This window comes from Felis catus, chromosome B1, assembly GCF_018350175.1.
Source record: "Felis catus isolate Fca126 chromosome B1, F.catus_Fca126_mat1.0, whole genome shotgun sequence".
In the NCBI taxonomy this organism is placed as follows: Eukaryota; Metazoa; Chordata; class Mammalia; order Carnivora; family Felidae; genus Felis; species Felis catus.
The window spans coordinates 113,479,820-113,505,191 of record NC_058371.1 but is presented as its reverse complement, the minus strand read 5'-3'; the positions used below and the strand labels follow the sequence as shown (position 1 = coordinate 113,505,191).

General features: G+C 36.6%; 1 protein-coding gene across 5 annotated transcripts in view; it reads left to right on the top strand.

Moving 5' to 3' along the window:
- The window catches only part of SEC24B (SEC24 homolog B, COPII coat complex component), a 101,404-nt gene that overhangs the window by 27,540 nt on the left and 48,492 nt on the right, over positions 1-25,372 (top strand). For 3 of the 5 annotated variants that reach the window (XM_045056013.1, XM_045056012.1, XR_006596874.1), the window contains exons 3-4: positions 7,578-7,751; positions 16,422-16,526. In XM_045056013.1, the coding sequence (XP_044911948.1) occupies positions 7,578-7,751; positions 16,422-16,526 (279 nt within the window). The remainder of the gene's footprint in view (positions 1-7,577; positions 7,752-16,421; positions 16,527-25,372) is intronic. The other 2 variants (XM_045056015.1, XM_045056014.1) reach the window with 1 other exon arrangement.

Genomic DNA, 25,372 nt, shown 5'->3' with positions numbered 1-25,372 from the left:
TGTAGTAAAAGTTCTTCAACAATTTATAAAGTGTTGGAGATCCAAAAACATGAACCTGAGTTAAATGATTACCAAAAACATGGTGATGCATACATGCTATTATTTTTAGGCAGCCAATAAGTTCATTTTTAACAGCATTGGAATAAAAGAGAACTGAAATATTATCTCATTTGCCTCTTATTTTATAAGAACATGTCATTGTAATTCAGCACTAGAACTTCAATTTTTTTTTTTTTTTTTTTTTTATTAAAAAGCTTATCCCAATTATATATGTCTTGGGTGCTATGTTTAGTTGTTAGGGTGAAATTTTGGCTGATATGTGTCCTTTCATATGTGAAAAGGTGTCCTTTCATTAGGACTGTTACTGTAGGTAAATCTCTGAAGGTTCAGAAATTCTAGTTTGAGATGAAGTTAGTTGAGTGGGTGACTAAGATAGATACCCATCTTTGATAGCAAGATGAGTACTGAAACTTTAAATTCATTTAAAATCAATTTTTTACATTTTTTACTATCCTTTGTTTTGAAAATACATAATTTTAAAAATTAGCAAGATAATCTTGCCAAGACATACAGTTTTGCCAGGAAAGTTATTTTTTTTAATAAAGGTTCATTTCTTTTGAGAGAGAGGGGCACGTGTGCACAGGGGAGAGAGAGAGACCCAAGCAGGTTTCACACTGTCAGCACAGAGCCCACTGTAGGGCTTGAACTCACAAACCGTGAAATCATGATCTGAGCCGAAATCCAGAGTCAGCTGCTTAACCGTCTAAGCCAACCAGGTGCCCCTAGAAGTTATTTTTATTAAAATTATTTTGACTTTTTTTGCTTAACGAGAGTCCCATATTAATAGCATATTATGACATAGTACTGTCTGAGAATGGTGTTTTACTATGTGCAATTTTTTAAAATAAAAAGCATTTTAAAAACTGCTTATGTAAAAATAATAATAAACACCTATATAATTCTATATAAAAATCCACAATACACATGACACCATGATCTAATTACTGATAAGTTAATATTATGTCTGTCATCTTGGGGTACTGATGTGCCTGAGGAAAAGCAGAATAAATTCTCAGGAAGTTTCCCCTGATATTTCATATTTGAACCACAATCTGAAAAATGAGTTCTTCATGTGTAAAATAAATTGCAGGCGAAATAAATATTTTATATTAGTTTATTTTTTTAATGTTTATTTTTTTTATTTTTATTTTTTTTTCAACGTTTTTATTTATTTTTGGGACAGAGAGAGACAGAGCATGAACGGGGGAGGGGCAGAGAGAGAGGGAGACACAGAATCGGAAACAGGCTCCAGGCTCCGAGCCATCAGCCCAGAGCCCGACGCGGGGCTCGAACTCACGGACCGCGAGATCGTGACCTGGTTGAAGTTGGACGCTCAACCGACTGCGCCACCCAGGCGCCCCTTAATGTTTACTTTTGAGAGAGGAAAAGAGACAGTGTGAGCAGGGGGAAGGGCAGAGAGAGAGGGAGACACAGAATCTGAACCAAGCTCCAGACTGAACTGTCATCACAGAGCCTGATGTAGGGCTCGAACTCACAAACTATGAGATCATGACCCGAGCCAAAGTCAGATGCTTAACCAACTGAGTCACCCAGGTGCCCCCAAGATAAATATTTAAATGCAAAAGGCAAAATTTTAAAAACTTCTGAGAAAGTACAGAGGACTATCTTTAGAAACTTGGAATAAGGAAGAGTTTCTTAAGGCAACACTCATATAATAAATTATCACTATATTGAATAAGCATGTTCAACTTGACTAATTTCTCTCTCTCCTTTTTTTTTAATGTTTATTTATTTTGAGAGAGAGAGTGCAACGGGGGAGGGAGAAAGAGAGAGGGCAAGAGAGAACCCCAAAGCAGGCTCCACGCTGTCAGTGTAGAGCCTGATGCGGGGCTGGATCCCAGGAACCATGAGATCATGACCTGAACTGAAACCAAGAGTTGGACGCTCAACCCACTGAGCCGCCCAGGTGCCCCCCTGACTAATTTCTAGTTAAAAACTTTTCTTGGGACACCTGGATGGCTCAGTCAGTTAAGCATTTGACTTTGACTCAGGTCATGATCTCGCAGTTCACAAGTTCAAGCCCCACATCAGGCTTTGTGCTGACAGCTCGGAGCCTGGAGCCTGCTTCAGATTGTGTGTCTCCCTCTCTCTCTGCCCCACACCGGCTCATGCTCTGTCTCTCTCTCTCAGAAATAAGCATTTTTAAAAAAATTAAAAACTACTCTATGATCTAGAAGCAATTATTAAAAAAAATTTTTTTTTCTTCACTAAAAGACATGAAGAAAACAAAAAGACAAGCTCTGAACTGAGAGAAAAAACTATTTACAGTATTTATCCAGAATACACAAATAACACATACAAATTAATAAGGAAAAGACCAACAACCCAAGAAAAAAACAGATGAAATGAAAACATACTATATCTCATTAATTTTGAGGAAAAGAAAATTAGAACCAGAATGAGATTACCTCCCCACCTTTTTTTTTTTTTTTTAATTTTAGCACAAGTGGAGGACAGGGGCAGAGGAGGGGGAGAGAGAGAGAATCTTAAACAGGCTCCACACTCAGCACAGAGCCCAACATGGGACTTGATCCCACAACCCTGGGATCATGACCTGAGCTGAAATCAAGAATCAGATGCTCGACTGACTGAGCCATTCAGGTGTTCCATAGAATGGGATATCTTTTTATACCTAGCAGTGGAATGGTAAAAATTTGAAAGTCTGACCGTACCAAGGGATGGCAAGGGTGTGGAGTAACAGGAAGACTCTTAGACACCGTTGTTGATAGGATTTATTGGTTCACTATTTTATGAAAATTTGGCACTAGTGGAATTGAAGATAGCCATCCCCTAAATGCAGTGATTCCATTTCTAAAATTTGATGCAATGAGTCACTTAGACTCTCGTTAAAATGCAGGTTTTGATTCACCAAGTCTAGTATGGCTTGGTCCAAGATTCTACATTTTCATTAAGTTTCTACGTGAGCTGTTGCCAGCCTAGAGACTACACTTTGAATGGAAGGCTCTAGACTACCGCATCCTGTTTTAGATGTGTGGCACTTCTAGGAAATGATGACATTTGTTTGGGATACTGGGCTAAAAAGGACTACTGTGCTCTCTAGGCCAAAAGAGCTTATTTCCCACAGGCTTCCCTCAGGGCTAAGGGGATTCTGAGTCTCTTGCTGCACACCCGCCCCTTTGACCTACAGTTCATACCTTAAGAAGCTCTGCCCTAGAGAAACTTGTGTATCTGCACCAGGGACATGTTCAGGAATATTTATAGCAACACTGTTTGTGAAAACAAAAAATTGGAAACCCAAAAGCCAGTATAATAGAATGGATAGGTTATATCATTCCAATGGACTACCGAACAGAAGTGGAAATGTCATATACGGTTGCACACATTAACCTGAGTGGACCCCAGAAATTTAACGTAGGAAGTCGTGGACTTTATCATGGGAAGACCCTGTTACTTAAAAATGGCTCAACTGAAATATATGGAGGATATGTTGTGTGTCCAAGAGGACAGAGAACAAATAAACGGAAATACTGTCAGCCTTGCACAGAGTCTCCAGAACTTTATGATTGGCTTTTTCTTGGACTTATGGCTGTGCTTCTGCTTTTTTTATGTTGGTTCGTTGGTTCTTCATCAAATGGATTGTGTGTGTGTTTGGTGTATTAATCGACCTTTAATGTCCAAAAGAGGCATGGATGCAGAGCATAGGAGATGTGGTGGGGTCTCAACTTTTGCCTCAGAAATGAGGGAGAGATGAACACAAACCAGACATTTCCAGCTGGCCACACAAGTCTGGGAAGGCAGGGGAGAAACACAGACTTGGACATTCATAAAAAAATTCAATAAAACCAACGTATGTAGTGTGATATTGTTACCGAGTTGAAAAGCAAACAAAAAAAATGTTTAGGAATACTTGTATGTGTGGCAAATTATTTAAAAACAAATGCAAGGGAATAATAAACAGAATTCAGGAGGGAGGACTTCCGTGAGGAGTACACTGATAGCTTCAGCAGTTTGGGAAATATTTTATTTTCACAACTGGATGCTGAGTTCATGGGCATTTTATTATGTTTTTATATATGTGTATATGTATATATGCACAGATGTATCACATGAACTCTTATCTATACCAGCTGTTTTATTAAAGAAAAAAGTTTGTCAAAGCGAGGAGTGAATTTATTCCTCTTTAATGGGAAAGAGCATGGCAAGTTCAAGGGACTGGAAGAAGAGCAGTGAAGCTAGAGGAGAAGCACAGGCCAGGGTGAGGCTGGGGACTTAGGATCATTCCAGGCCTTGTTAACCATGTTAGAAAGTTTTGAGGGTAAGATGTTTTGTCTTCACCCCGAAGCACTGGCAGAATTCTGAAGGATTATGAGCAGGTTGGAGACTGGCTGTAACGTTCCGGAACAGAGAGGGGCCCTGTTTAAAATTACTTATCTTTGACTTTGTGCTTGGAATTGCTTTTGAAAAATTAATCGTGGGAATCGTTTGAGGCCTAGGATGATGGAATTGTTCTCCATAGAGGTTTTTTTCTTTCCTTCTGCCAAGTGCCTCTGGGTACTACCAGCTTATTGCACTAATTCATTTCCAGGCCTCTTGATTTCCGGGACTATGAATGATCTGAACCAAAGCTCTTTGTGTTTATAAGGATTAGATTCCTGGCTTATCTTTATCCTAAAGTTATAACCCTTCAGAGTACTATCTTAAAAGTGGAAGTATGGGTACCTTATCAGGTACCCCATCTGGTATGCCCTGGCCTCTGCAAGTCCACAGAAAACAGATCAGATGTGTAGCAGATATCCACAGTGTGCAAGCAGCTTTGAGTGTTAGCTATTTTTCTGAGTTTTTAATTTCTTACAGATTTGGGCCTGGAATTTCATTAATATCCTGTTAGGTCTTTGATAATTTTTAAAAAGTATTTTTAAAGTTACCTTTAATGGGAGGTTTGGTCCTTACTGAGGCAGAAATATCCTCTCCATTTTTTAGACAGTACCTTTTAATTACCTACCACAAGCTAATGTAAAACTAGCCTACTTACTGGGTCTTCATGCCCCCTTCTCTGTTCTCTGTCACCCAATATTAGATGACTGTATCTTAGTTTTCCCTTTGTACTGTTAACTATATTTATCACTCTGTTATGTTAGCAGTGTTAGTGATTACATCAGTTATCTAATTCTGGTTTAAGACAAAAATGGCTTACTATTTTTTGTGGTCTGTGGGTTGGACAGTTCTGCAGGTTTTTCCTGGACTCACCCATGTGTCTTCATTTAGCTAGAGGCTTGGCTGAGTTGGAAGATCCTAGGACTTCACTCATGTGTCCAGCAGTTGGTGCAGAATAGTTCACTGGGGTACCTAGGTTTTTCAACACTTAACTAACTTCCTTACATGATAGTCCCAGGGTAGCTACAGGGTGTCTTGAGATTTGAGTTCTGGGACTTGCATAGCATTACTTCTGTCACATTCTGTTGATTAAAGTCAGTCACAAGGTTAGTCCTAATTCAGAGAGAGGGAAAATAGACTCCCATTTCTTAATGAGAAGAATTGTAACGTATTGTGACCAGGTTTTCAGTTCCTCACAATGACCTTTGTCCTTCCTAAAAATGATGAAGTAATAACACATTTAGACTACCTTCCACCTTCTTCCCCCTTCCCCACATTTATATCATTTATACACTATAGGACATATAACATGTTGTGTGTGTGTGTGTGTGTGTTTTTTTAATTTTTGTTTATTTATTTTAAATAATCTCTATCCCCATCATGGGGCTTGAACTTACCACTCCAAGATCAAGAGTCACATGCACTTCCAACTGAGCCAGCCAGGTATCCCAACATATAACATATTTTGTTCTGTCACCATATTCCTACATTTGTTTTAGTCTTACACATTCTAAGTTTGTCTATATAGGCACAGACACATTATACATGTTTAAACATACATACGTGTATGCATATATATAGATATATTTTCACTGCTCACTACTAGTCTTTTTGTCATAGGGTGTTCCCCCCTTTTATTTTTTTTTAATGTTTATTTATTTTGAGAGAGAGAGTGCGCACAAGCCAGGAAAGGGCAAAGAGAGGGGGAGAGAGAGAATCACAACCAAGCAGGCTACATGGGACACAATCTCACGAACTGTGAAATCATGACCTAAGCTGAAATCAAGAGTCAGACGTTTAACTGACTGAGCCACCCAGGCACCCCTTTCTTAACTTTTAGATATAATTGGCATATAACGTTGTGTAAGTTTAAGATGTACAATGTGATGATTGACATGACACATATATGTACTACAAAAAGATTACCATAGTAGGGTTAGTTAATATATCCATATCATCTCACATAATTACGTGTGTGTGTGTGGTGAGACTATTTAAGATTTACTGTCTTAGCAACTTTCAGGTATTGTTAACAATAGTCACTGTGCTGTACATTAGATCCCCAGAACTTACTCATCTTAAAACTGAAAATTTATGGTGACAGATGGTAAGTACACTTATTGTGGTGAGCATTTCATACTGTATATAATTGTCAAATCACTATGTTGTACACCTGAGACTAATACAATATTGCATATCAACTGTACTTTAATAAAAGAAAAATAAAAGTTTACACCCTTTGACCACTGTCTCCCTATTTCCCTTCCCCCCAACCACCCAGGCCTTGGAAACTACCATTCTGCTCTTTCTATGAATTCAGCTTTTTAGATTCTACATACAAGTGAGATCGTGTGCTATTTGTCTTTCTCTGACTTGGTTTTACTTAGCATAATACCTTCAGGGTCCATCCCTGTTGTTGCAAGTGGAAGGATTTCTTTTTTTATGGTTGAATAATGTGTGTGTGTGTGTGTGTGTGTGTGTGTGTGTGTGTGTGTGTGTGTGTTTTATCCATTTATCCATCAGTGGACCCTTGATGGATACGCTGTTGCCATGGGTTTTTAATTACCTCTTGGTTGGCTGAAGATTATCCTCCAAATCAGGCAGTTTGACCTATCACAAAAGACCCACTGTGAATCACAAGTACTTTATTCCAGACGTCCAACCTAGTGTTACTGTTGAGTCCTTACTTAGCTATATGTGAAATACAGCATTTGATTAGCAGCAGCAAATAAGATGTGGCAGTTTATAATAAAATACGGGATCTGAGCTTATACTGGAAACATTTGAACGGGAATTCGTGGACATTACTGCAGAAACAACCTCTATTCATCTTATCTTAGGTACCATTGCATAGTACAATAATGAATTAATAGCAGTGATGATTAGTAAAGTAAAACTGTTTGGGATTCATTTTGTTTAAAAAGGTAAGGAAGTTTATGAGATGTTTTAGGAAAGTTGCCATTAAAGGTTATTAAAACATTTGGTAAGTTTCCAGTTTTTCTTAAAATCATATCTTTGAACCACCTTATTTTCTCTATGTAATACTAGATATATGTGATGCTACTGAAGTTTCTACAAGAACTTCATATAAACTGTATTTTGTTAGTATTTTGATGTCTTTCCAGTTGATTCCTGTGAATGAAATAGTTTTCTGTCTTTAGTTGCAGATTCTTTATCTTGTCCTGTTATGCAAAATGTTCAGCCTCTCAAGTCCAGCCCGGTCGTATCCTCTGTTTTGTCAGGAGCCTCATCAACAAGAACACCTCCTGCTGCAAATCGCCCAGTTGAGCCTGTAGCCTCAGTTACACAGCCATCAGAGTTATTACAACAGAAAGGTATTTGAAAAATTTATTTTACTGTATACAGAGTACACACTCACATATATACACACACACTGATTCAAATAGCTGATTTTAGAAAGTCAAACTGTATAACTATAGTTTATATAAAATATGAAGTGATATAATTTCTAATCTCAGTTCAAACACTGTTTTTTTGTATATTAACTTCCAGTCTCTGCTTATGACTCTATATTTTACATAATTGTAGTCATAGCATATATACCATTTTGTGTTTTGCTTTTACATTTGTTAAATTATACACAGTTCTTCATATATCCCCATAGTTGTCAGTCATTTTCATGGCTAATACTTCATTGTGTCAATGTATTATAATTTGCTAATCCATCCCTCTGTTATGGAACATTTCTTTCCTGTTTTTTAAATATTACTCTAGTTGTAGGATAAAGCACCCCAGATTTTTTAATTTAGTGACTCTCCATATCCTATTTGATGTTTTCTCTGTTATTATTATTAATGAAAGTAACTTTTGAGCCACCTTTGGTACTGAGAGGGGTGAAAATTAAATTGTAACCCATACCCTTGCAGCACTGACAAACAATATGGTTTATTCGTTTGCTTGTTGAATATTCTCCATGTGTTAAATAAGTGACAGGTAACTACAAGGTGTTGTTTTGACCTTCCTTCCCTACGTTGCCTTTTCTTTTGGCAGTATTCTTGGTTATTTTCTACCTGGCTGAAACTCCAAGTCTATCGATGTTTCAGGTTGATGTACGGTGTTTTTCATTTGATGAGAAATAACTGAACTGTTTTTAGGAATCTATAGTTTGTATTTCCAGAGCAACCATTAGTAATATTTTAGAGACTATGCTTACTGTATAATGACAGCTTCTTACCTTGAATATGAAGAATTCTCTTTCATTTTTCTCTCTTATGTTCTGAATCTCAGAAAAAGCATCTTAGATTGATCTCACAACTTATTATTATCTGTTGAGTATGTGGTCAAGAGGACTTTCTATCATTTAATCAGATTATACATTAAAAATGTTCTTATTTGGCTTTATAGGAAAACCACCTGCAGCACCATGGAGTGTCCATGGATTCCCAAGAAGCCAGTGGGTATATTGGGAATAAAATCTAGTTTTTTATAAGTGTTTGCCTTTAAAATGAAGGACTAGTAGGAAATGTTTGCTTATCATGAGTAGAACAAACTTAAGAGTAGGTTGAACCCCTGACTAAATGAATGGTATCTTTCCTTGGCATTGATGACTGGCTTCCATTTCTTAAATATCTTGCTTGTTTTGACCCTTTACATTGCCCCTGCTGATATCTTTTTTCCTATTATATTTTCTTTGTTAGCATTTTACTTTAAGTACCATCCTGCCATTTTAAGTATCATTTTGTCAACCACATCCCTACAAAATAATCCTAATTATGTTTTTCTTACTAATAAGAGAGATTTAATAAAAATAGGTTTGAAAAGAGGGGCTACCATTTATTGAGCACTTACAGTGTGCCAGATACTTTTATCTTACTTAACCCCCATTATCATCCTATAATATCCCTGTTTTACAGATGAGAACAGTGAGATTCAGAAAGATTAGGGAGTTTGCCCAAGATTATAAATTACTCTGCCCGAGTAGCAGAGTGAAAGATTTTTAACTGAAACTTTATCCTTCTGTAAAATAAGGTGAATTGTTTTGTAGGCTGTTAACAAGCTCTTGATTTACCTAAGAGAAGCTCCTTGAATAAGTAAGAGAAAAGAGAATACTAGAAACATTTGAATTGTAGTTTGTTCCTTTTTTTTTTTTTAAGTGGGAGATCGGCCCCTTAGTGGCCTTTGGATAGATGTGCAGTGTACAATATATCATGTGAGGTAGGGCTGCCACGTGTGTTGTGCAAGTTATGGTTTATGTGAATGGTGCCTGTTGTAGTTGGATGGTATGTGGGCTGCACAGGCTATGCTGTGGTTCTGATATGACTACTAAAATATTAATACTTCAAAGAGATTTTAATATTTTTCTCCTAGCTTCAGAGATACTCTTGCTTTGTTGTTCTTAGAAGGACTACACATTCTTGTACTGGTTTTAAGATAGGAGGCTGCAAATTTTGGTTTGCATACCTCCTAAAAAGTTTTTATAAAAACTCTATAACTACTTGGACATTGGTCAGATTGACGGCTAAAATTTTCACCAAAAGTTTAAATAGTTGCAGTTATGTAATTTCAACATATTGCATACATTGACTTTTAAAGCAAAGTCACTAGTATCCACTAGAATGATACCTACTGTCATCCTTTTTGAAAATGCCTAAATGAGCCCTTCTTTAACATTTGGAAAGTTTACATTTTTTTCTTTTTCTCCTTAATGTCATACTCTTTCCCCCTGAATATAATATGATCATTTTATATATATTAATATATATAATAATATAATATATTCTTAAGCTAGAAACTCTTTTATCATTCTATCATAGTTCTTTGCCATAGTAATATTATATAAAATGAAATTTAAGTTTTGCTTTATGATCGTACATGTCTAAGCATTAACTTTTTTTATTCTTGATTGAACTATCAAGATAATTATTAGTATATGGTTGGTCAAAATAACATATAAAAATTATGAATTTGGGTATTGTTTTTATGGACAGTACATTTTGAATGGAAATACATCTTTCAGTGAAATGAATGACTCTCCCCCATCCCCATCATAGCTTTGTGTACCTGAGTTGTATGACTCATTATTAGAATAAGATAAACTTAAGATAAATTTCATTCATAGTTTTTATCTTCACACATACAATTGCTAAGAAATTTTTTCATGTAAAGAAGATAGGAATGGTATTGGAAGGCTTTTATTAAAGTAGTGTTTTTCTTTAGACTTTTTTAACGTTTTTAATCTTCTGGGTTACATGTCAGAATTTTTATTGTTGTTTGTTAGATTTTATTTTCCAGCTTGTAGATAGATAGTACCATTATTACTTTCATGTAGCAGTTTATAATTTTAAAATACCTTTAATTTTTATTATCTCACTCAATCATCAGGTAAAGCAGGCATATCATATTTCATCTTCCTTTTATAAAAGGAAAAATTGAAGGTTAGAAAGGTTTAGGTGTGTTCCCCAAAGGCACAAACTCTCTAGGTAGGGGGTGCCAAGACCCCATGTAGGTCCTCTGGCTCCAAACCCAATCCTTGTTTTGCTGAATCACCAATTATTCAGAGCATTGTGAATTTCATTATACTTTTGCCAATATAACATCTCATCACATCCTTTAAATGTGTTTTTATCAAAAACTTTAAAGTGTAATGTAGGTCATTTGTTTTATATATGGCATCGCCATATAACCTAATTGGCAAAGGCAGTCCTCATTTTCAAACCAGTGAGACAAATTTCATTCTTTGCCAGAAAATGTGACTTAATTTTTTTAATCCAAGGGAATGTGTCCCTGGAGTTTCAAAGGGGTATCATAAACTCCGCTGAGAAATAAATTATAGCATATATCTTCTAAGCCAAATTACTAAAAGCAGTCAAATTTAAATGTCAAAGACCAAATATGATTAATGCATCCTTTTTTATGGTAGACTATAAAAATTAGGCAATGAGTTGATAAGCTGTTTTTCGTTACCAAATTTGAAATAAAGGAGTGTAACATCTATCTGATATTGCACTATTTAAGAAGTGAGGATTTTCTTGAAAACCATTGTATTCCTATAGTAAATATATGCATTATGTGTATCAAACTCTGGTATTTGGCGTCTTTAAAATATTTAAATAGGAATCAAGTATAAAAATGAAAAGTAATTCTGTTATTTAATCAGGCATCATGATTAAAATGTTCTCATGTTGGAGTGCCTGGGTGTCTCAGTTGGTACCTGACTCGATTTCGGCTCAGGTCATGATTTCACAGTTTGTGAATTCGAGACCCATGTCATGCTCGTTCTGACAGCTCAGATCCTGCTTGGGATCCTCTCTCTCCCTCTTTCTCTGTCCCTCCCCCGTGCTCTCTCTCTCCTTCTTTCTCTTTCTCAAAAATAAACATTAAAAACAATGTTCCCATGTAATTAATTGAAAAAAGAAAAACATATACCATTAAGTACTAACAGATTTACCCACTAGTAAATTACATTTTTGCTATAGTTAAAAGGAGGTAGAAATAACTAAATATTGTATAAAATATAAGGAGGTGAGAAGTGATTATAATCATAAATATTTTATGATAAAATAGGTTGTAAAATACTTTATTGAACATTTCATGTTGACTTTGAAAGAAATTATGTAAAATTTTTATCTATGAGTTTTATCCAATGTATCTTGAAAAAAAATTGGTCATCCTAGAAAATATTCTACTTGTTTTTAAAAGAATTAACATGGCTAAGAATACTCTTCAGATTGGTGGAAGTTTATTTTTTGTAATGACTTGTTCTGTCCCTTGTAGGGATAAATATTAAGAATAGCTGAAAATAATTGTTTTTAATTAAATATACACAAAAACATGTTTTTTAAAGTTCAATAATAATAATAGCTAATAATTATATAGTATTTAGTATATTTCAGGCATCATTTTAAGCTTTGAAATATATTAATTCACTTAATCCTCACAACAACCACTATCTGAGGTAGTTCTTACCCCTTTACAGATGATGTAAATGAAAACCAGAGAGGTTAGTAATTTGCCCAGGGAAACACAGCTGGTAATTGATAGAGCATAGAATTGAACCCAGAGCCCCCATCTTTATTCAGTGTTCTGCTGCTTGTCTCTTCAGTATTTCTTACTGGTTTTGCTTTGTCCTCATGGTACTCTTTCCAAAGCAGTGGGTTCTTTGGCAGTAGTGCCTGTGAGCTGCATACGTGCAGAATTATTAAATAAATTCATCATTACTCCCACCAATTTACTTTTCACTATTTTTGAGTTAAGAATATTCCATTGAGCCCCATCCCTATTTCTAACACCTTTCGTCTTTAACCGAAACATGTATGGCAAGATAAAAGAAAGTCTGTAGATTGAAGGTGCCTTGATTAATCATTTAAAGAAGGAAGAAGCTTTCCCTTTAGTCCCAGAGACATTTTTATATCTCAGGGCAGTGTAGGATTTAGGAGAACTTAAGGGTATGTGTTTCCTTTGTAAAGTGAGAGGATGGCTGTTAGCACAGGCACTTTCTAAGGTGGGTAAGTTTTAGAAAGACTACCATGGGAACTGATTCTCTTAAAGCCATTATTTTGCAGGAACTCTTGGAAAGTTTTAGAGTATGCATATGTAGTTTGAAGACCAGCTTAAAGAAAGGTAACAGTCGCTCAAAAGTCTGAACTCTTGAATTTAAAAAAGCTACCTTCCACAAGGGATTTGTTCTCTTCAGACTAATTTTACTTATTCCCAGTGTAGCTGTATCCAGGGAACAGTGAAGATGCCCTTTATTAAGCAGCTCCAAGGATACAGTCTCTTGGAGAGTTTGCCTGAAGGTACTTTAATGTGATAGGTAGTTTAAACTGAATGTCCTTTTTAAGATATTGGGGCCCTGTTGATAACAAAGCTCTTCATCGTGTCAGATTCTATCTGTGAAGTGTGTCTTGCCTCTTGGTTTACTAAGATTCATACCTTGAAAGTTCTAAGTAAAACAGTAAGTTAGGATGTAGCATTCCTGCCCCATTTGGCGCAGGTGGAGATGGTGGTGGTGGTGGTTGGAGTGGAAGGTACTCCATGTACATCTCTACAGTGGCTTTCAGGCTGAGCTCTAGAAGACCTTACGTTCTACCACCTCATATATGCAACCTGAGTATCTCATGCATAGGTTCTGGCTCTTAAAGGAGGTCTGAATAAAGGCACTCAGGAAGTTCGCACATATCGTAGAGTAGATGACTTGGCTGTCAACCCCCTTTTGGCTGTAACTCCCCATTTGTTGCAGTTTGTATGAACTGTACCCAGCCTAGAGCAGGACTTTAAATAAGGGTTGATTGTTATTCCAGAGCTCTTATCATTTCTCTGTGGAGTCACAAAAATATCATATTCTTGTGCCATTAATATTCTCAAGTTTTAAACAAAGTTTACTTGGACAAGCAAAGGAATGCTAAATTCTGAGCATAGTAAGAGTCATAGTTGGGGAAGGACTCAAATCTTGACACTGTCATCTCTAGAATTTCTCAAAAAGGGACTGCATCCTTTTTTGAGAAAGTAAAAATTTGAGTATTTTGTGTGACATTCTGTTAATACGGTACATTGACAGCCATAGTATAACCTAAAATGATACATTACTCTATTTTGTCTTATTCATAGGTTTGTTCCAGTTTATTAAGTAGTTCTTTAGATTTTTTTTTAATCGTATAGTCTTCTCATTTGTTTCCAATTAAGCACTGCATATTTTTCCAGTAATAAGTGAATCTGTTAATTCAGTAAATCTAGACAAAGAGAGGAAAATGTTTTATCATGCATATAGGTTTGTGCTTTATTTTGGCTTTTTTGATTAGTTACAGAGTCAACATCCTGCGTATTGATTCAGTCATGAAAAGAATGGATTCTCTTCTGATTTTTTCCTGCTTAGTGGCCTGTCTTAGCGCAGTAAATGGATTTTCTTTTTTCTCTTGTTTCTTCTTATTGTATACACACATATATACTTTTTAAAGTGCAATGCTAATTGCATTTTGAGAAAGTACTTCATTTTTTTTTTTTCAACGTTTATTTATTTTTTTGGGGACAGAGAGAGACAGAGCATGAACGGGGGAGGGGCAGAGAGAGAGGGAGACACAGAATGGGAAACAGGCTCCAGGCTCTGAGCCATCAGCCCAGAGCCCGACGCGGGGCTCGAACTCACGGACTGCGAGATGGTGACCTGGCTGAAGTCGGACGCTTAACCGACTGCGCCACCCAGGCGCCCCAAGAAAGTACTTCATTTTTAAAGAAGTTCTTATTAAATTGAAGTATTTATTTTCTGTACTATCTTTTTACTGTTAACTTGTGTTTTATTGCAGACTTCTTAGTAAATTTATCTAAGGTCTAATATTAGTCAAATTTTCATTTTAAATAGGTTTTGTTAGAGGAACAGGCCACTCTGAATTTGGTCTTTCAGGGTGTCAAGTTGATTTCTCAGATAAGTTTGTAATAACTACTGTTTATCTATATTTAAAAGATGTTTCAGCAAAGCCAGCAGATTGTTCTCTGACTTCTTTGGTCCCAGTGAGAAGATCAGAGCTTCACTCATCTGCAGTTTAACCTTTGCCCTCTTCTGAACTCAGATTTTTCTCTTTAATAGCATTTTTCCTATGATAGCCATGAGTTATGTTTATTAACATAACGTGCTAATTTGTTTATTTTTTTCAATATATGAAATTTATTGTCAAATTGGTTTCCATACAACACCCAGTGCTCATCCCAAAAGGTGCCCTCCTCAATACCCATCACCCACCCTCCCCTCCCTCCCACCCCCCATCAACCCTCAGTTTGTTCTCAGTTTTTAAGAGTCTCTTATGCTTTGGCTCTCTCCCACTCTAATCTCTTTTTTTTCTTCCTTCCCCTCCCCCATGGGTTTCTGTTAAGTTTCTCAGGATCCACTGGTATCTGTCTTTCTCTGTATGGCTTATTTCACTTAGTATCACACTCTCCAGTTCCATCCACGTTGCTACAAAGGGCCATATTTCATAACGTGCTAATTTAAAAGGTCACCTGAAAGAAAAAAGACAGCAAGCGTCAGGGGACTACCATGTGAGTTTGATGAGGCATCGCTTCATTGTGCTTCCAATATTGTGAAGTGTTCTTAAATATCCACACTGTGTTTCGGTGTCATTTTTTTTTTAATCTTTTTTTCAAGTTGAGCTATAAGATTTTCTTTACAAGGATATTATTTTTTAGTTTTGTATTTTTAATTGGGATTATTTTATTTTCCCTCTTAAAATTTTGTGGATGTTAGTCTAATTTTACCACATTAATTAAATTATAAAAACACCCAGTCACTGTTTTGGGGAGGTGGGGGAGAAGAGTTATATAGTTAAACCCGCTGTGCCTTTTCCACAGAATCTTTCTTCTTGGTGTGTCTTACAAGACCAGTCTTATCCACCTACCTCAGACTTACATGTAGGCAATAGGCTGAAGCTGAAATGATTGGCCATCTCAGAAAATTCACTGTTTTGTAATTGTCACACTTGTAGGACCACAGGTAATTAGCTCTTTTTTTTTTTTTTTTTTTTGAGCATCTGTGAGCAGAGAACTATTCTGAATACAGTTCTTTAACTGTCATTCTTTTTCCGTTACGAGAACTGAGTTACCATCAAGGTGGCATTAACAGAAGGAAGGTATCAAGTATTTGTATGTGTGTTGAATGCTGTATAAATTCATTTGAGTAGAAATGATCACTGCTCACCAAGAATGCGCAGTCCCAAAGGATGTATGCCACAAGGGCCCCAAGGTCAATGAAGGTAAACATGTATGGAGCTCAGTTAAATGTTCAGAGTATCACTGCAGTTTCCTAAATATTATCAGCGTAATACGTGGTACGTTTTTCACACTTAAACCAGTTATTATAAAAGCTGCTTTTACTAAACTGCTTTGCAGAGATTTTCTAATGGTTCCAGTTTTGATAATAAGTTTGCTAACATTAAAATGCATGCTGGGATGTTCTTTAGAATGTCAGAGTTCTTTCTCACTTTTGATGCAATGTCAAAATTTTATTTCTCATCTTTCCTGTTGGTTTGACTCTTGTGTTTGTGCTTTCCACTTTACAGGCATGCAGTATGGTGACTATGTTAATAATCAAGCTAGCTCCGCACCAACTCCCTTGTCATCAGCTTCCGATGATGAGGAAGAGGAGGAGGAGGATGAGGAAGCAGGTCTGCTTTAGCTTTACACCAGTTCTTGATCTTTTCCTACTCAAGCTTTCTTTTTATGTCCACAGTCTGTTAGCCTTTAAAACAAGAGTGTCTGCAGATTTAGCTCAATGAACTTGCTTGGTTTGGGTTCTAGAAGGTTGGTTCACTTGAAATGAGGTGTTTTTGCTTGTTTTATTTTTCCTCCTTTGGACATCTCTACCATTTTGTAAGTAACGACACATCTTTCATGATGATAGAGTGCTTTCTTCTTTCAGAAATGCATTTCCTCTCATGTCACATGCCAAAGAATGAGTCCTAACTGAAGCTTTTGGCTTATGGATTGCTTTAGCACCCTTTGAGGAATAATGTTTTGTTTTCTGCTCTGCATGCTACCTAAACTAATCAAAATGAACCACATGGATTTTATAATACTGATAGAGAAATTAACAGTGTTTCTTTGAGGTCCTTTTTGGTCCTTCTTGTTGTATATTTAGGAGGCCCAACATTTGTAGTTATGATCTTGCTTCATGAAGTAGTAGTTCAGATCTTGGTAGGGGAAGAAGTTGTACATATGATTATGTGTTGCAGCCTGTTGAATATCTTTTTCTGGCTTTGTTGGGTAGAGCACTACTAAACATTAACCAGTTCAGTTCCTCCATTACTCTAACAGTTTAAGACAACCATTAAGGCAGATATTTCAAATTATATATAGCCATGATTCTCCTGTTATTTTTATTATTGAATGGAAGGATTTGCTCTATAAACAGTATGTTTAAACAAAAGTTTATTGGGGCGCCTGGGTGGCTCAGTCAGTTGGGTGTCTGACTTTGGGTCAGATCATGATCTCGCGGTCCATGAGTTCAAGCCCCACGTCGGGCTCTGTGCTGACAGCTCAGAGCCTGGAGCCTGTTTCAGATTCTGTGTCTCCTTCTCTCTCTGACCTTCCCCTATTCACGCTCTGTCTCTCTCTGTCTCAAAAATGAATAAACGTTAAAAAAAAAAAATTAAAAAAATAAAAATAAACAAAAGTTTATTTCCTGTGCATTTTTAAAATATTCAGATCCTGGGGCACCTGAGTGGCTCAGCTGGTTAAGTGTCCGACTTTGGCTCAGGTCATGATCTCACAGTTTGTGAGTTCAAGCCCCACGTCGGAGTCTGTGCTGACAGCTCGGAGCCTGGAGCCTGCTTCAGATTCTGTGTTTCCCTCTCTCTGTCCATCCCCGGCCTGTGGTCTGTCTCTGTCTCTCAAAAATAAGTGTTGAAAAAAAAATTTTTTTTTTTTTTTAAAAAGAGGATTGACTATATTCAAATACTGGTTAAAAAAATATTCAGATCATTATGCACAATTCGAGGAAGGGTAAAAAATAGAGGGTTACAGTGGGGAGTAATTTTTTTTTACCTTAAATATATAAAATACCCCTCTATCTTTTTGGATTTTAGTAATGTTTAATTTTTAAATAATTTTTTTAAAATTTCAGCCTTATAGAAACATTGGTAAGAAGAGGAAAAGAAATTCCCATATACACTTAGATAAACCATTTTTGCCCCACTTACTTCATAATTCCACATTTTTTCCTGCATCGATTGAAAGTAAGTTGGAGATATCATATAGTTCCTTATTATAGGAACAGTGTCTTACATAACACAGTGCAGTTATCAGGATATTAAACACTGGTGCAATATCAGCTACACAGCCCATAGTCACATCTCAACAGTTGTCTCAGTAAGATCGTTTATAGCTATTTTCATGGTCCAGGATCCAATTCAGGGTCATCCATCGAGTTTTGTTGCCATTTCTATTTAGACTCTTACCATCTGAGATAGTCTGTTAACCTTTCTTTTTCTTGACTATGACAATTTTGAAGAATATAGGCTAGTTGTTTTGTAGAATGTACCTCACTTTGGGTTTATCTGAAGTATCCTTGTGATTAGATTCAAATCATGTATTTAGGCAGGATTACCACTAAAGTAATGTGTTCTTAGTGCATTCTCTCCAAGACACATGATGTTGATTTGTTTCCATATTGATGGTGTTAACTTTGATCACTTGATTAAAATGGTGTCTTCCAGGTTTTTCCACAGTAAAGTTACTTCTTTTTCCTCTTGGAGTTAATAAATAATTTGTGGGGAGAGGTGCTGGAGTGGCTCAGTCAGTGAAGCATCTGACTCTTGATTTCAGCTCAGGTCACAATCTCAGGGTTTCGTGAGTTCAAGCCCCACATCAAGCTCTGTGCTGGCAGCCGGAAGCCTGCCTGAGATTATCTCTCTCCCTCTCTCTTTCTGCCCCTCCCCACTTGTGCTATCTTGGTCTCTCTCAAAATAAATAAACTTAAAAAAAATTTTTTTGGCAGGGGCACCTGGGTGGCTCAGTCGGTTGAGTCTCCGACTTCGGCTCGGGTCATGATCTTCTGGTCTATGAGTTCAAGCCCTGTGTCGGGCTCTGTGCCGACAGCTCAGAGCCTGGAGCCTGCTTCAGATTCTGTGACTCCTCTCTCTGCCCCTCCCCCCATTCATGCTCTATCTGTCTCTGTCTCAAAAATAAATAAACATTAAAAAAATTTTTTTTTAATAAATAATATCTGGGGAGATTTTTTGATAGCATGTAATGCCCTGTTCTTTACTATAAACTTTCACTCAGTTTAGGTATTCATTGCTGATTTTCTAATTCCAACATTCCTTCAATATTTATGAGCCAAGGTTTCACTGTAAAGGAGAACTTTTTCTTCTCCCTTGTTGACTTCTTTGGGTTCATATTGATTCATGGATTCTTACTTTATTCACTAGGTAATAATCTATCACAAACATTGGTTATTTTGATAGTAACTTATCCTAGTTTTGGCCCAGTGACAGCTCCTTCAAACTGTTTTTTAAAAATGTTCCCATGGGGTCACCTGGGTGGCTCATTCGGTTAAGCATCTGTCTTTGGCTCAGGTCATGATCTCACGGTTCATGAGTTCAAGCCCCACGTTGAGCTCTGCTGACACCTCAGAGCCTGGAGTCTGCTTCGGATTCTGTCCCCCTTCTCTCTGCCTCTCCCCTGCTCATGCGCGCGCTCTCTCTCGCTCGCTCGCTCGCTCTCTCTGTGTCTCTCCCCCTCACTCTGTCTCAGAAATAAACATTAAACAAACAAACAAACAAATAAATAAATAAATAAAAATATTCCCATGAAGGCCACCTGGGTGTCTCAGTCGATTAAGCGTCGGACTTTGACTCAGGTCATGAACTGACAGCCTGTGGGTTCCAGCCCCGCATTGGGCTCTGTGGCAACAACTCAGAGTGTGGAGCCTGCTTCAGATTCTGTGTCTCCTTCTCTTTCTCTCTGCCCCTCCCACACTTGTGCTCTATCTCTCTCTCAAAAATAAATATTAAAAAAAATTTTTTTAAATGTTTCCATGAGTCTTTAAGTATATATTTTAAGCACATTGAGGTCTCAGTAAGATGTTCCTAGCTCATCTTACATTGCTTCAACCATGGACTGAGCTTTTTCTCCAAATAGTCCTATTTTGTTTAGTGGAAAAGGGTATTTTAATGAAACCAACATCTGATTGTAGTGTGTGGATATTGCTACTAAATGGATTATTGTTCCCAGGCCCTGAATTATTACTATTTAATGTATATATTATTCAGATCCTCTCATCCTTATTTTGCACATTTCAAAAATGTGTTATTTTGTATAATGTTGTCAGCCTAAATTACTCTCATTTAAAAAAAAATCTTTTTAATTCCAGTATAGTTAACTAAATTACTCTCATTTTTATTCTGCTTGCAATTAAGTGCAGTTGTTGAAACTTCTGTTTCCTTAGACTGAAAAAAATTGGGAAATCAAAAAGATTAAGCATTTATGGTTTTTCTCCAATTACCTTATCTTGTTTAACCATTTTTTTCCTTGAATATATTACAGATTTAAAATTCTGAGTTCTTTTTTTTTTTAAAGGTTTTATATAAATTCCAGTCAGTTAACATACAGCATAATATTAGTTTCAGGTGTACAATAGTGATTCAGCACGTCTGTACATCACCCTGTGCTCATCACAGCAAATGCACCTTTTAATCCCCATCACTTCACCCATCTTCTCACCCACCTCCCTTCTGGTAACTGTCAGTTTGTTGTCTATAGTTGAGTCTGTTTCTTGGTGTTTGCCCCTTTACCCCTTTTCTTCCTCTTTGCTCATTTGTTTTGTTTCTTAAATTCCACATATGAGTGAAATCATACGGTATTTGTCTTCTTTCTCTGGTTGACTTACTTCACTTAACATAATATTCCAGCTCCATCCACAGCCTTGCAAATGGCAACATTTCACTCTTTTGTATGGCTGAGGAATATTCCATTGTAGATATTCATATACCACATCTTTATCCATTCATCAATTGATAGTTGGGGCTATTTCCATAATTCGGCTATTGTAGATGATGCTGCTATAAATATCGGGGTGCATGTATCCTTTTGAATTAGTATTTTTGTATTCTTTGGGTAAATACCTAGTATTGTAATTGCTGGATCTTAGGGTCGTTCTGGTTCTAACTTTTTGAGGAACCTCCATACTGTTTTCCAGAGTGGCCGCACCAGAAAAATTTCTGAGTTCTTAACTCATGGCATTTAAACTATAATAATACCTAACATTTTTGAGCACTTACTGTATGCCAGTGCCAGCACTGAAGAGCTAATACGTCTCCCTGGGGTTTTGTGTCAGTTTTTCTAGATTCAAATCCTGACTTTGACCCTTCCTAGATTTGTGACAAGTTTCTTAAACTCATTGAGTCTCAGTTCGTTCATCTGTAAAATGGGAATAACAATACTAATGAGATTACATATGGTTATTTTAAGGGTTGAAGGTTTTCTTTGTAAAGAGCCTAGAACACTATCTGGCAAATGGTAAGACTCAAAAAGATGATGTTTGTTTGTTTTTTAGATAGTGAGTGGGGGAGGGGGAGAGAGGGAGAGAATCCCAAGCAGTCCCCATTCTGTCAGCACAGAGCCCAACATGGGGCTCCAACTCACAAACTGCGAGATCATGACCTGAGCCAAGATCAGGAGTTGGATGTTTGACCAACGGAGCCACCCAGGCGCCCTGAGATTATATTTTTATTTCAGTTTATTCTTCTCCATAATCCTGTAAGGCAGAGATAATTGGCTTCATTTTACAAATGAGTTGACTATGATCTGAACAAGCTAACGTTTGTCTCTGGTCCAACAACTACTAAGCAGCAGAGTGGGGAGTCAAACCTAGGCCTCTTTGTCTACACGAAGGTGTGAAAAAGAAAAGGAAAAGAGTCTCTATCTCCTAGTGAGAACACAAAGCACTGGAGTAGGAAGGAACTAAAGGGCACGTGGCAGTAGTCACTACTCTATTACTTACATATTATCTTCCTCCTGTGCCTTTTTTTTTTTATTATGGAACAAAATAATAAGACTATACCATGGACAGTTTTACTAGAATCCTGGTGTTCTCAATCCATGGTTTGTTAAAAAAGTCATATGTTTGTTGATTGCAAATTAAAGACATGTTTTGAGTAGGAAAGAAAGCAGTCAAGGAAAAATTTGCTTTTTTTTCTTAAAGATTTTATTTTTAAGTAGTCTCTGACACCCAACATGGGGCTGGAACTTAGAACCCTGAGGTCAAGAGTCACATGTTCTGCCAACTGAGCCAGCCGGGCACCCCAGAGATCTTAGCTTTTAAATGAATTTTAGGGGCACCTGGGGACAGGGGCACTCAGTTGGGCATCTGACTCTTGATTTCTGCTCAGGCCATATTTTAGGGTTTTGGGATCAAGCCCCACGTTGGGGTCCGTGCTAAGAATGGAGCCTGCTTAAGATTTTCTTTCTTGATAAAATTTAAATGAATGAATGAATGAGTGAATGAATTTTAGTTTTATTTTTTTAAACCTGCTTAGTTGCAATAATTTTTTCCTATGTAAAGAGGGAAAAGACAGTGGTTCAAGTTGTTGTGGGGATTACAGATAAGTATCTATAATAAAGAGATTTGGAGTGCTCTACTTTTTAAGTATTTCAGTGGCATTCATTCCTTATATTCATAAGATTTTTGTGTGTTTTGTTCACATGGAATTGTTCTCCAATTTTGAAAAAATTTATCAAACAACAACAAAATATTAATGGGCAGGTTTGGAAATCAGTAAAATTCCTCTTTATGATAAAAGAAACTACTTGTTTAGCTTTTCACTTATTAAAGCTTATGGTTTTCTTGACAATAAGGTTACGCAACAGTCCCGTACAGGAATGTTTTTTTTAACTTTCGATTTTAAAGGAAAACTTTTATTTCAGTTTCAATCTTACATTTGCAATCTAATTATATTTTCTAAATAACATGCTATAGGTAGACTTTCTTTTAAAAATTTTCTCATGAAATACACACTAGAAAACTACAATAGGATTTTTACTAGGGGCAGTCATATTTTGTTAGAAGCTCCTAAAAGTTCAGAATTGTTGGAGAATAAACTGTTTGTTTGTTTTTTTTATTTTTTTTTTAACGTTTATTTATTTTTGAGACAGAGAGAGACAGAGCATGAACAAGGGAGGGTCAGAGAGAGGGAGACACAGAATCTGAGACAGGCTCCAGGCTCTGAGCTGTCAGCACAGAGCCCGACGCGGGGCTTGAACTCACTGACCGTGAGATCATGACCTGAGCCGAAGTTGGCCACCCAACCTACTGAGCCACCCAGGCACCCCGGAGAATAAACTTTAAAGGAAACTTGAGCAACTAGCAAGCTGTCAGGTTCCCATATGGTTTTATCTTAAATTCTTCTCTTTAGTTTATTTGGTCTCAGGTATTGACTCCTTTAGTTGTTAGTGCTAGAGTGGACCTTCTGTTAGTTTTAGGTACTGTACTGCAGACAGATACTGTCAGACTTCTAATAGTAAGGGGTAACAACTTGAAAGTGGGAGTGAAAGGGAATAGCAATGGAATAAAAATGGAGAAGTGAAATAATGTCAAAGAGGGAAGTAACGCAAAGACTAATTCAGACTTTAGGCTGTGCTCAGCCCTGTTCCCTGAAAAGCACTGTCAGTTAATCTTCTGTTACCTGCTATACAAACTCTCAGTCACCTTTCCTCTAGGGAATTTTCAGGTTAGGAAATGGCCAGAGAACAACAGGAAGCTTTCTTACATGGCTCTGGGAATGTGACAGCTTGGTGCTACATTTTGTAAGTGCTATTGGAATAAAACTTTTGATTTTTTATAATGAGTTTTAAGGTCATAGTTCTTGTTTGACTTTCACACAAGCTAATAGTAATTATTCAGTGCTAGGTACTGCATCAGAGTTAATGATATGTTTATGGTTTGCCTTGGGAATTTTAAAAGATAATGTCGTATTTTGACACAGAATGAGTTAAAGTCGACGCCTGTAGATAACAAGACCTTATTGGCCTACTTAGGTCTCACTTCCAAAGAGAATTTTTCTTTTTGTTTATTCAAATATGTAATACAGTATTATTAACTATAGTACTATAGCTGTACATTAGATTTCTAACCGTATTCATCTTATAACTAGAAGTATGTACTCTTTAACCAATATCTCCCCCCTTTTCCCACCCCTGAAGAGAATCCTTAAAAGGTTCAAATCTGTCTTTCCCTTTATTTGATGTACTATTCTATTATTTTAACAAGTAAATATCTTTTAGCTGAATTCAATACATATGGAATGGATTTTTTAAATTTTATAAATTGAACACATGTCCTGGGTCTCTGAAGGATATAAAAGGATATTCATGCTACAAGAAAAGTATTTGAGGGTTTTCAGTATTCATATACATTTTTTTTAATGTGGTACCTGTTACCTGAATAATTAGCTTGTAAACATCCTGTACATAGATATATGATTGCTATAGCTGTAAACTCCCAACTTTCTGTAAGATGAGAAGCAGAATATTAGGGGTTCAGTGGGAGGAAATTTGGTACCAGCATCTAGAGTTAAAATTTTAAAGGTACTTACAAATAGAAATAGTATTCAAGTAGTAATTAGATGTCTAGGCTAGCCCCAAATATGATTAAGTGCAATACTAAACATTTGAAAATGCTTTATTTTTTTCCCCAGCCAGCAAATGTATAGTATTTAGTCAATAATATAGATTATGTGGTATATAAGTATCTGCAAACTGGACCTATGTAATGTTTAAGAATGTGGACAAGTCCCAAAGCTATTCGTTTAACTAAAGCCAGCTTGTACCCAGAAAGCAGTATTTTGCTTGGTATTATGGTTCCAGAGATTAAGACAGCAGCATAGCCTCCTCCTCAAATATGATAGGAAAGCATATATGATTACAATATATCTTGAAAAGTACATTAATTAGGAGTTGAAAAAATGTCCCAGCATAGGAGTAGAAATGATTTTCCATGCACATATCAGCAAGGTTTTATGGAGGATTTGAAATTTGAAGGATGAGTAGGAATTTGCCATGTGGAAGAACAGAATCTAGGCTAGTGAACCAATATATACGGTGTATAAATGCCAGGAAAGATGGTGTGTTGGGTGCAGAATGAGATCAGTGTGATTGCATCATAAGGTAAAAGAGAAAATGGTATAGGAATAGGAGAGAAATAGAGGTGAAGAGAGCAGGTGGAAGCCACGTTGTGTAGTTCCTATTTTGATAAAAGGTATTTAGACTTTATTCTGTAAGATGGTAGGAGAACTGTGAAGGTGCTTTTAAGCATGTTCAGAATGTCAACTTGTAAGTTACATAATGTACCTCTTTAAAAAAAAAAAAAAAAACGCCGCTTTGACTCGTTCTGGCAGTGATGGCATGACCTAAGTAGAATTAATCTAAACATTAAATTTTAGAAGAGTTTGAGTCTGTAGTTCATCTGGATTTATCCAGATAAACTTTTATCATTGATAAACTTTTTTATCAATGA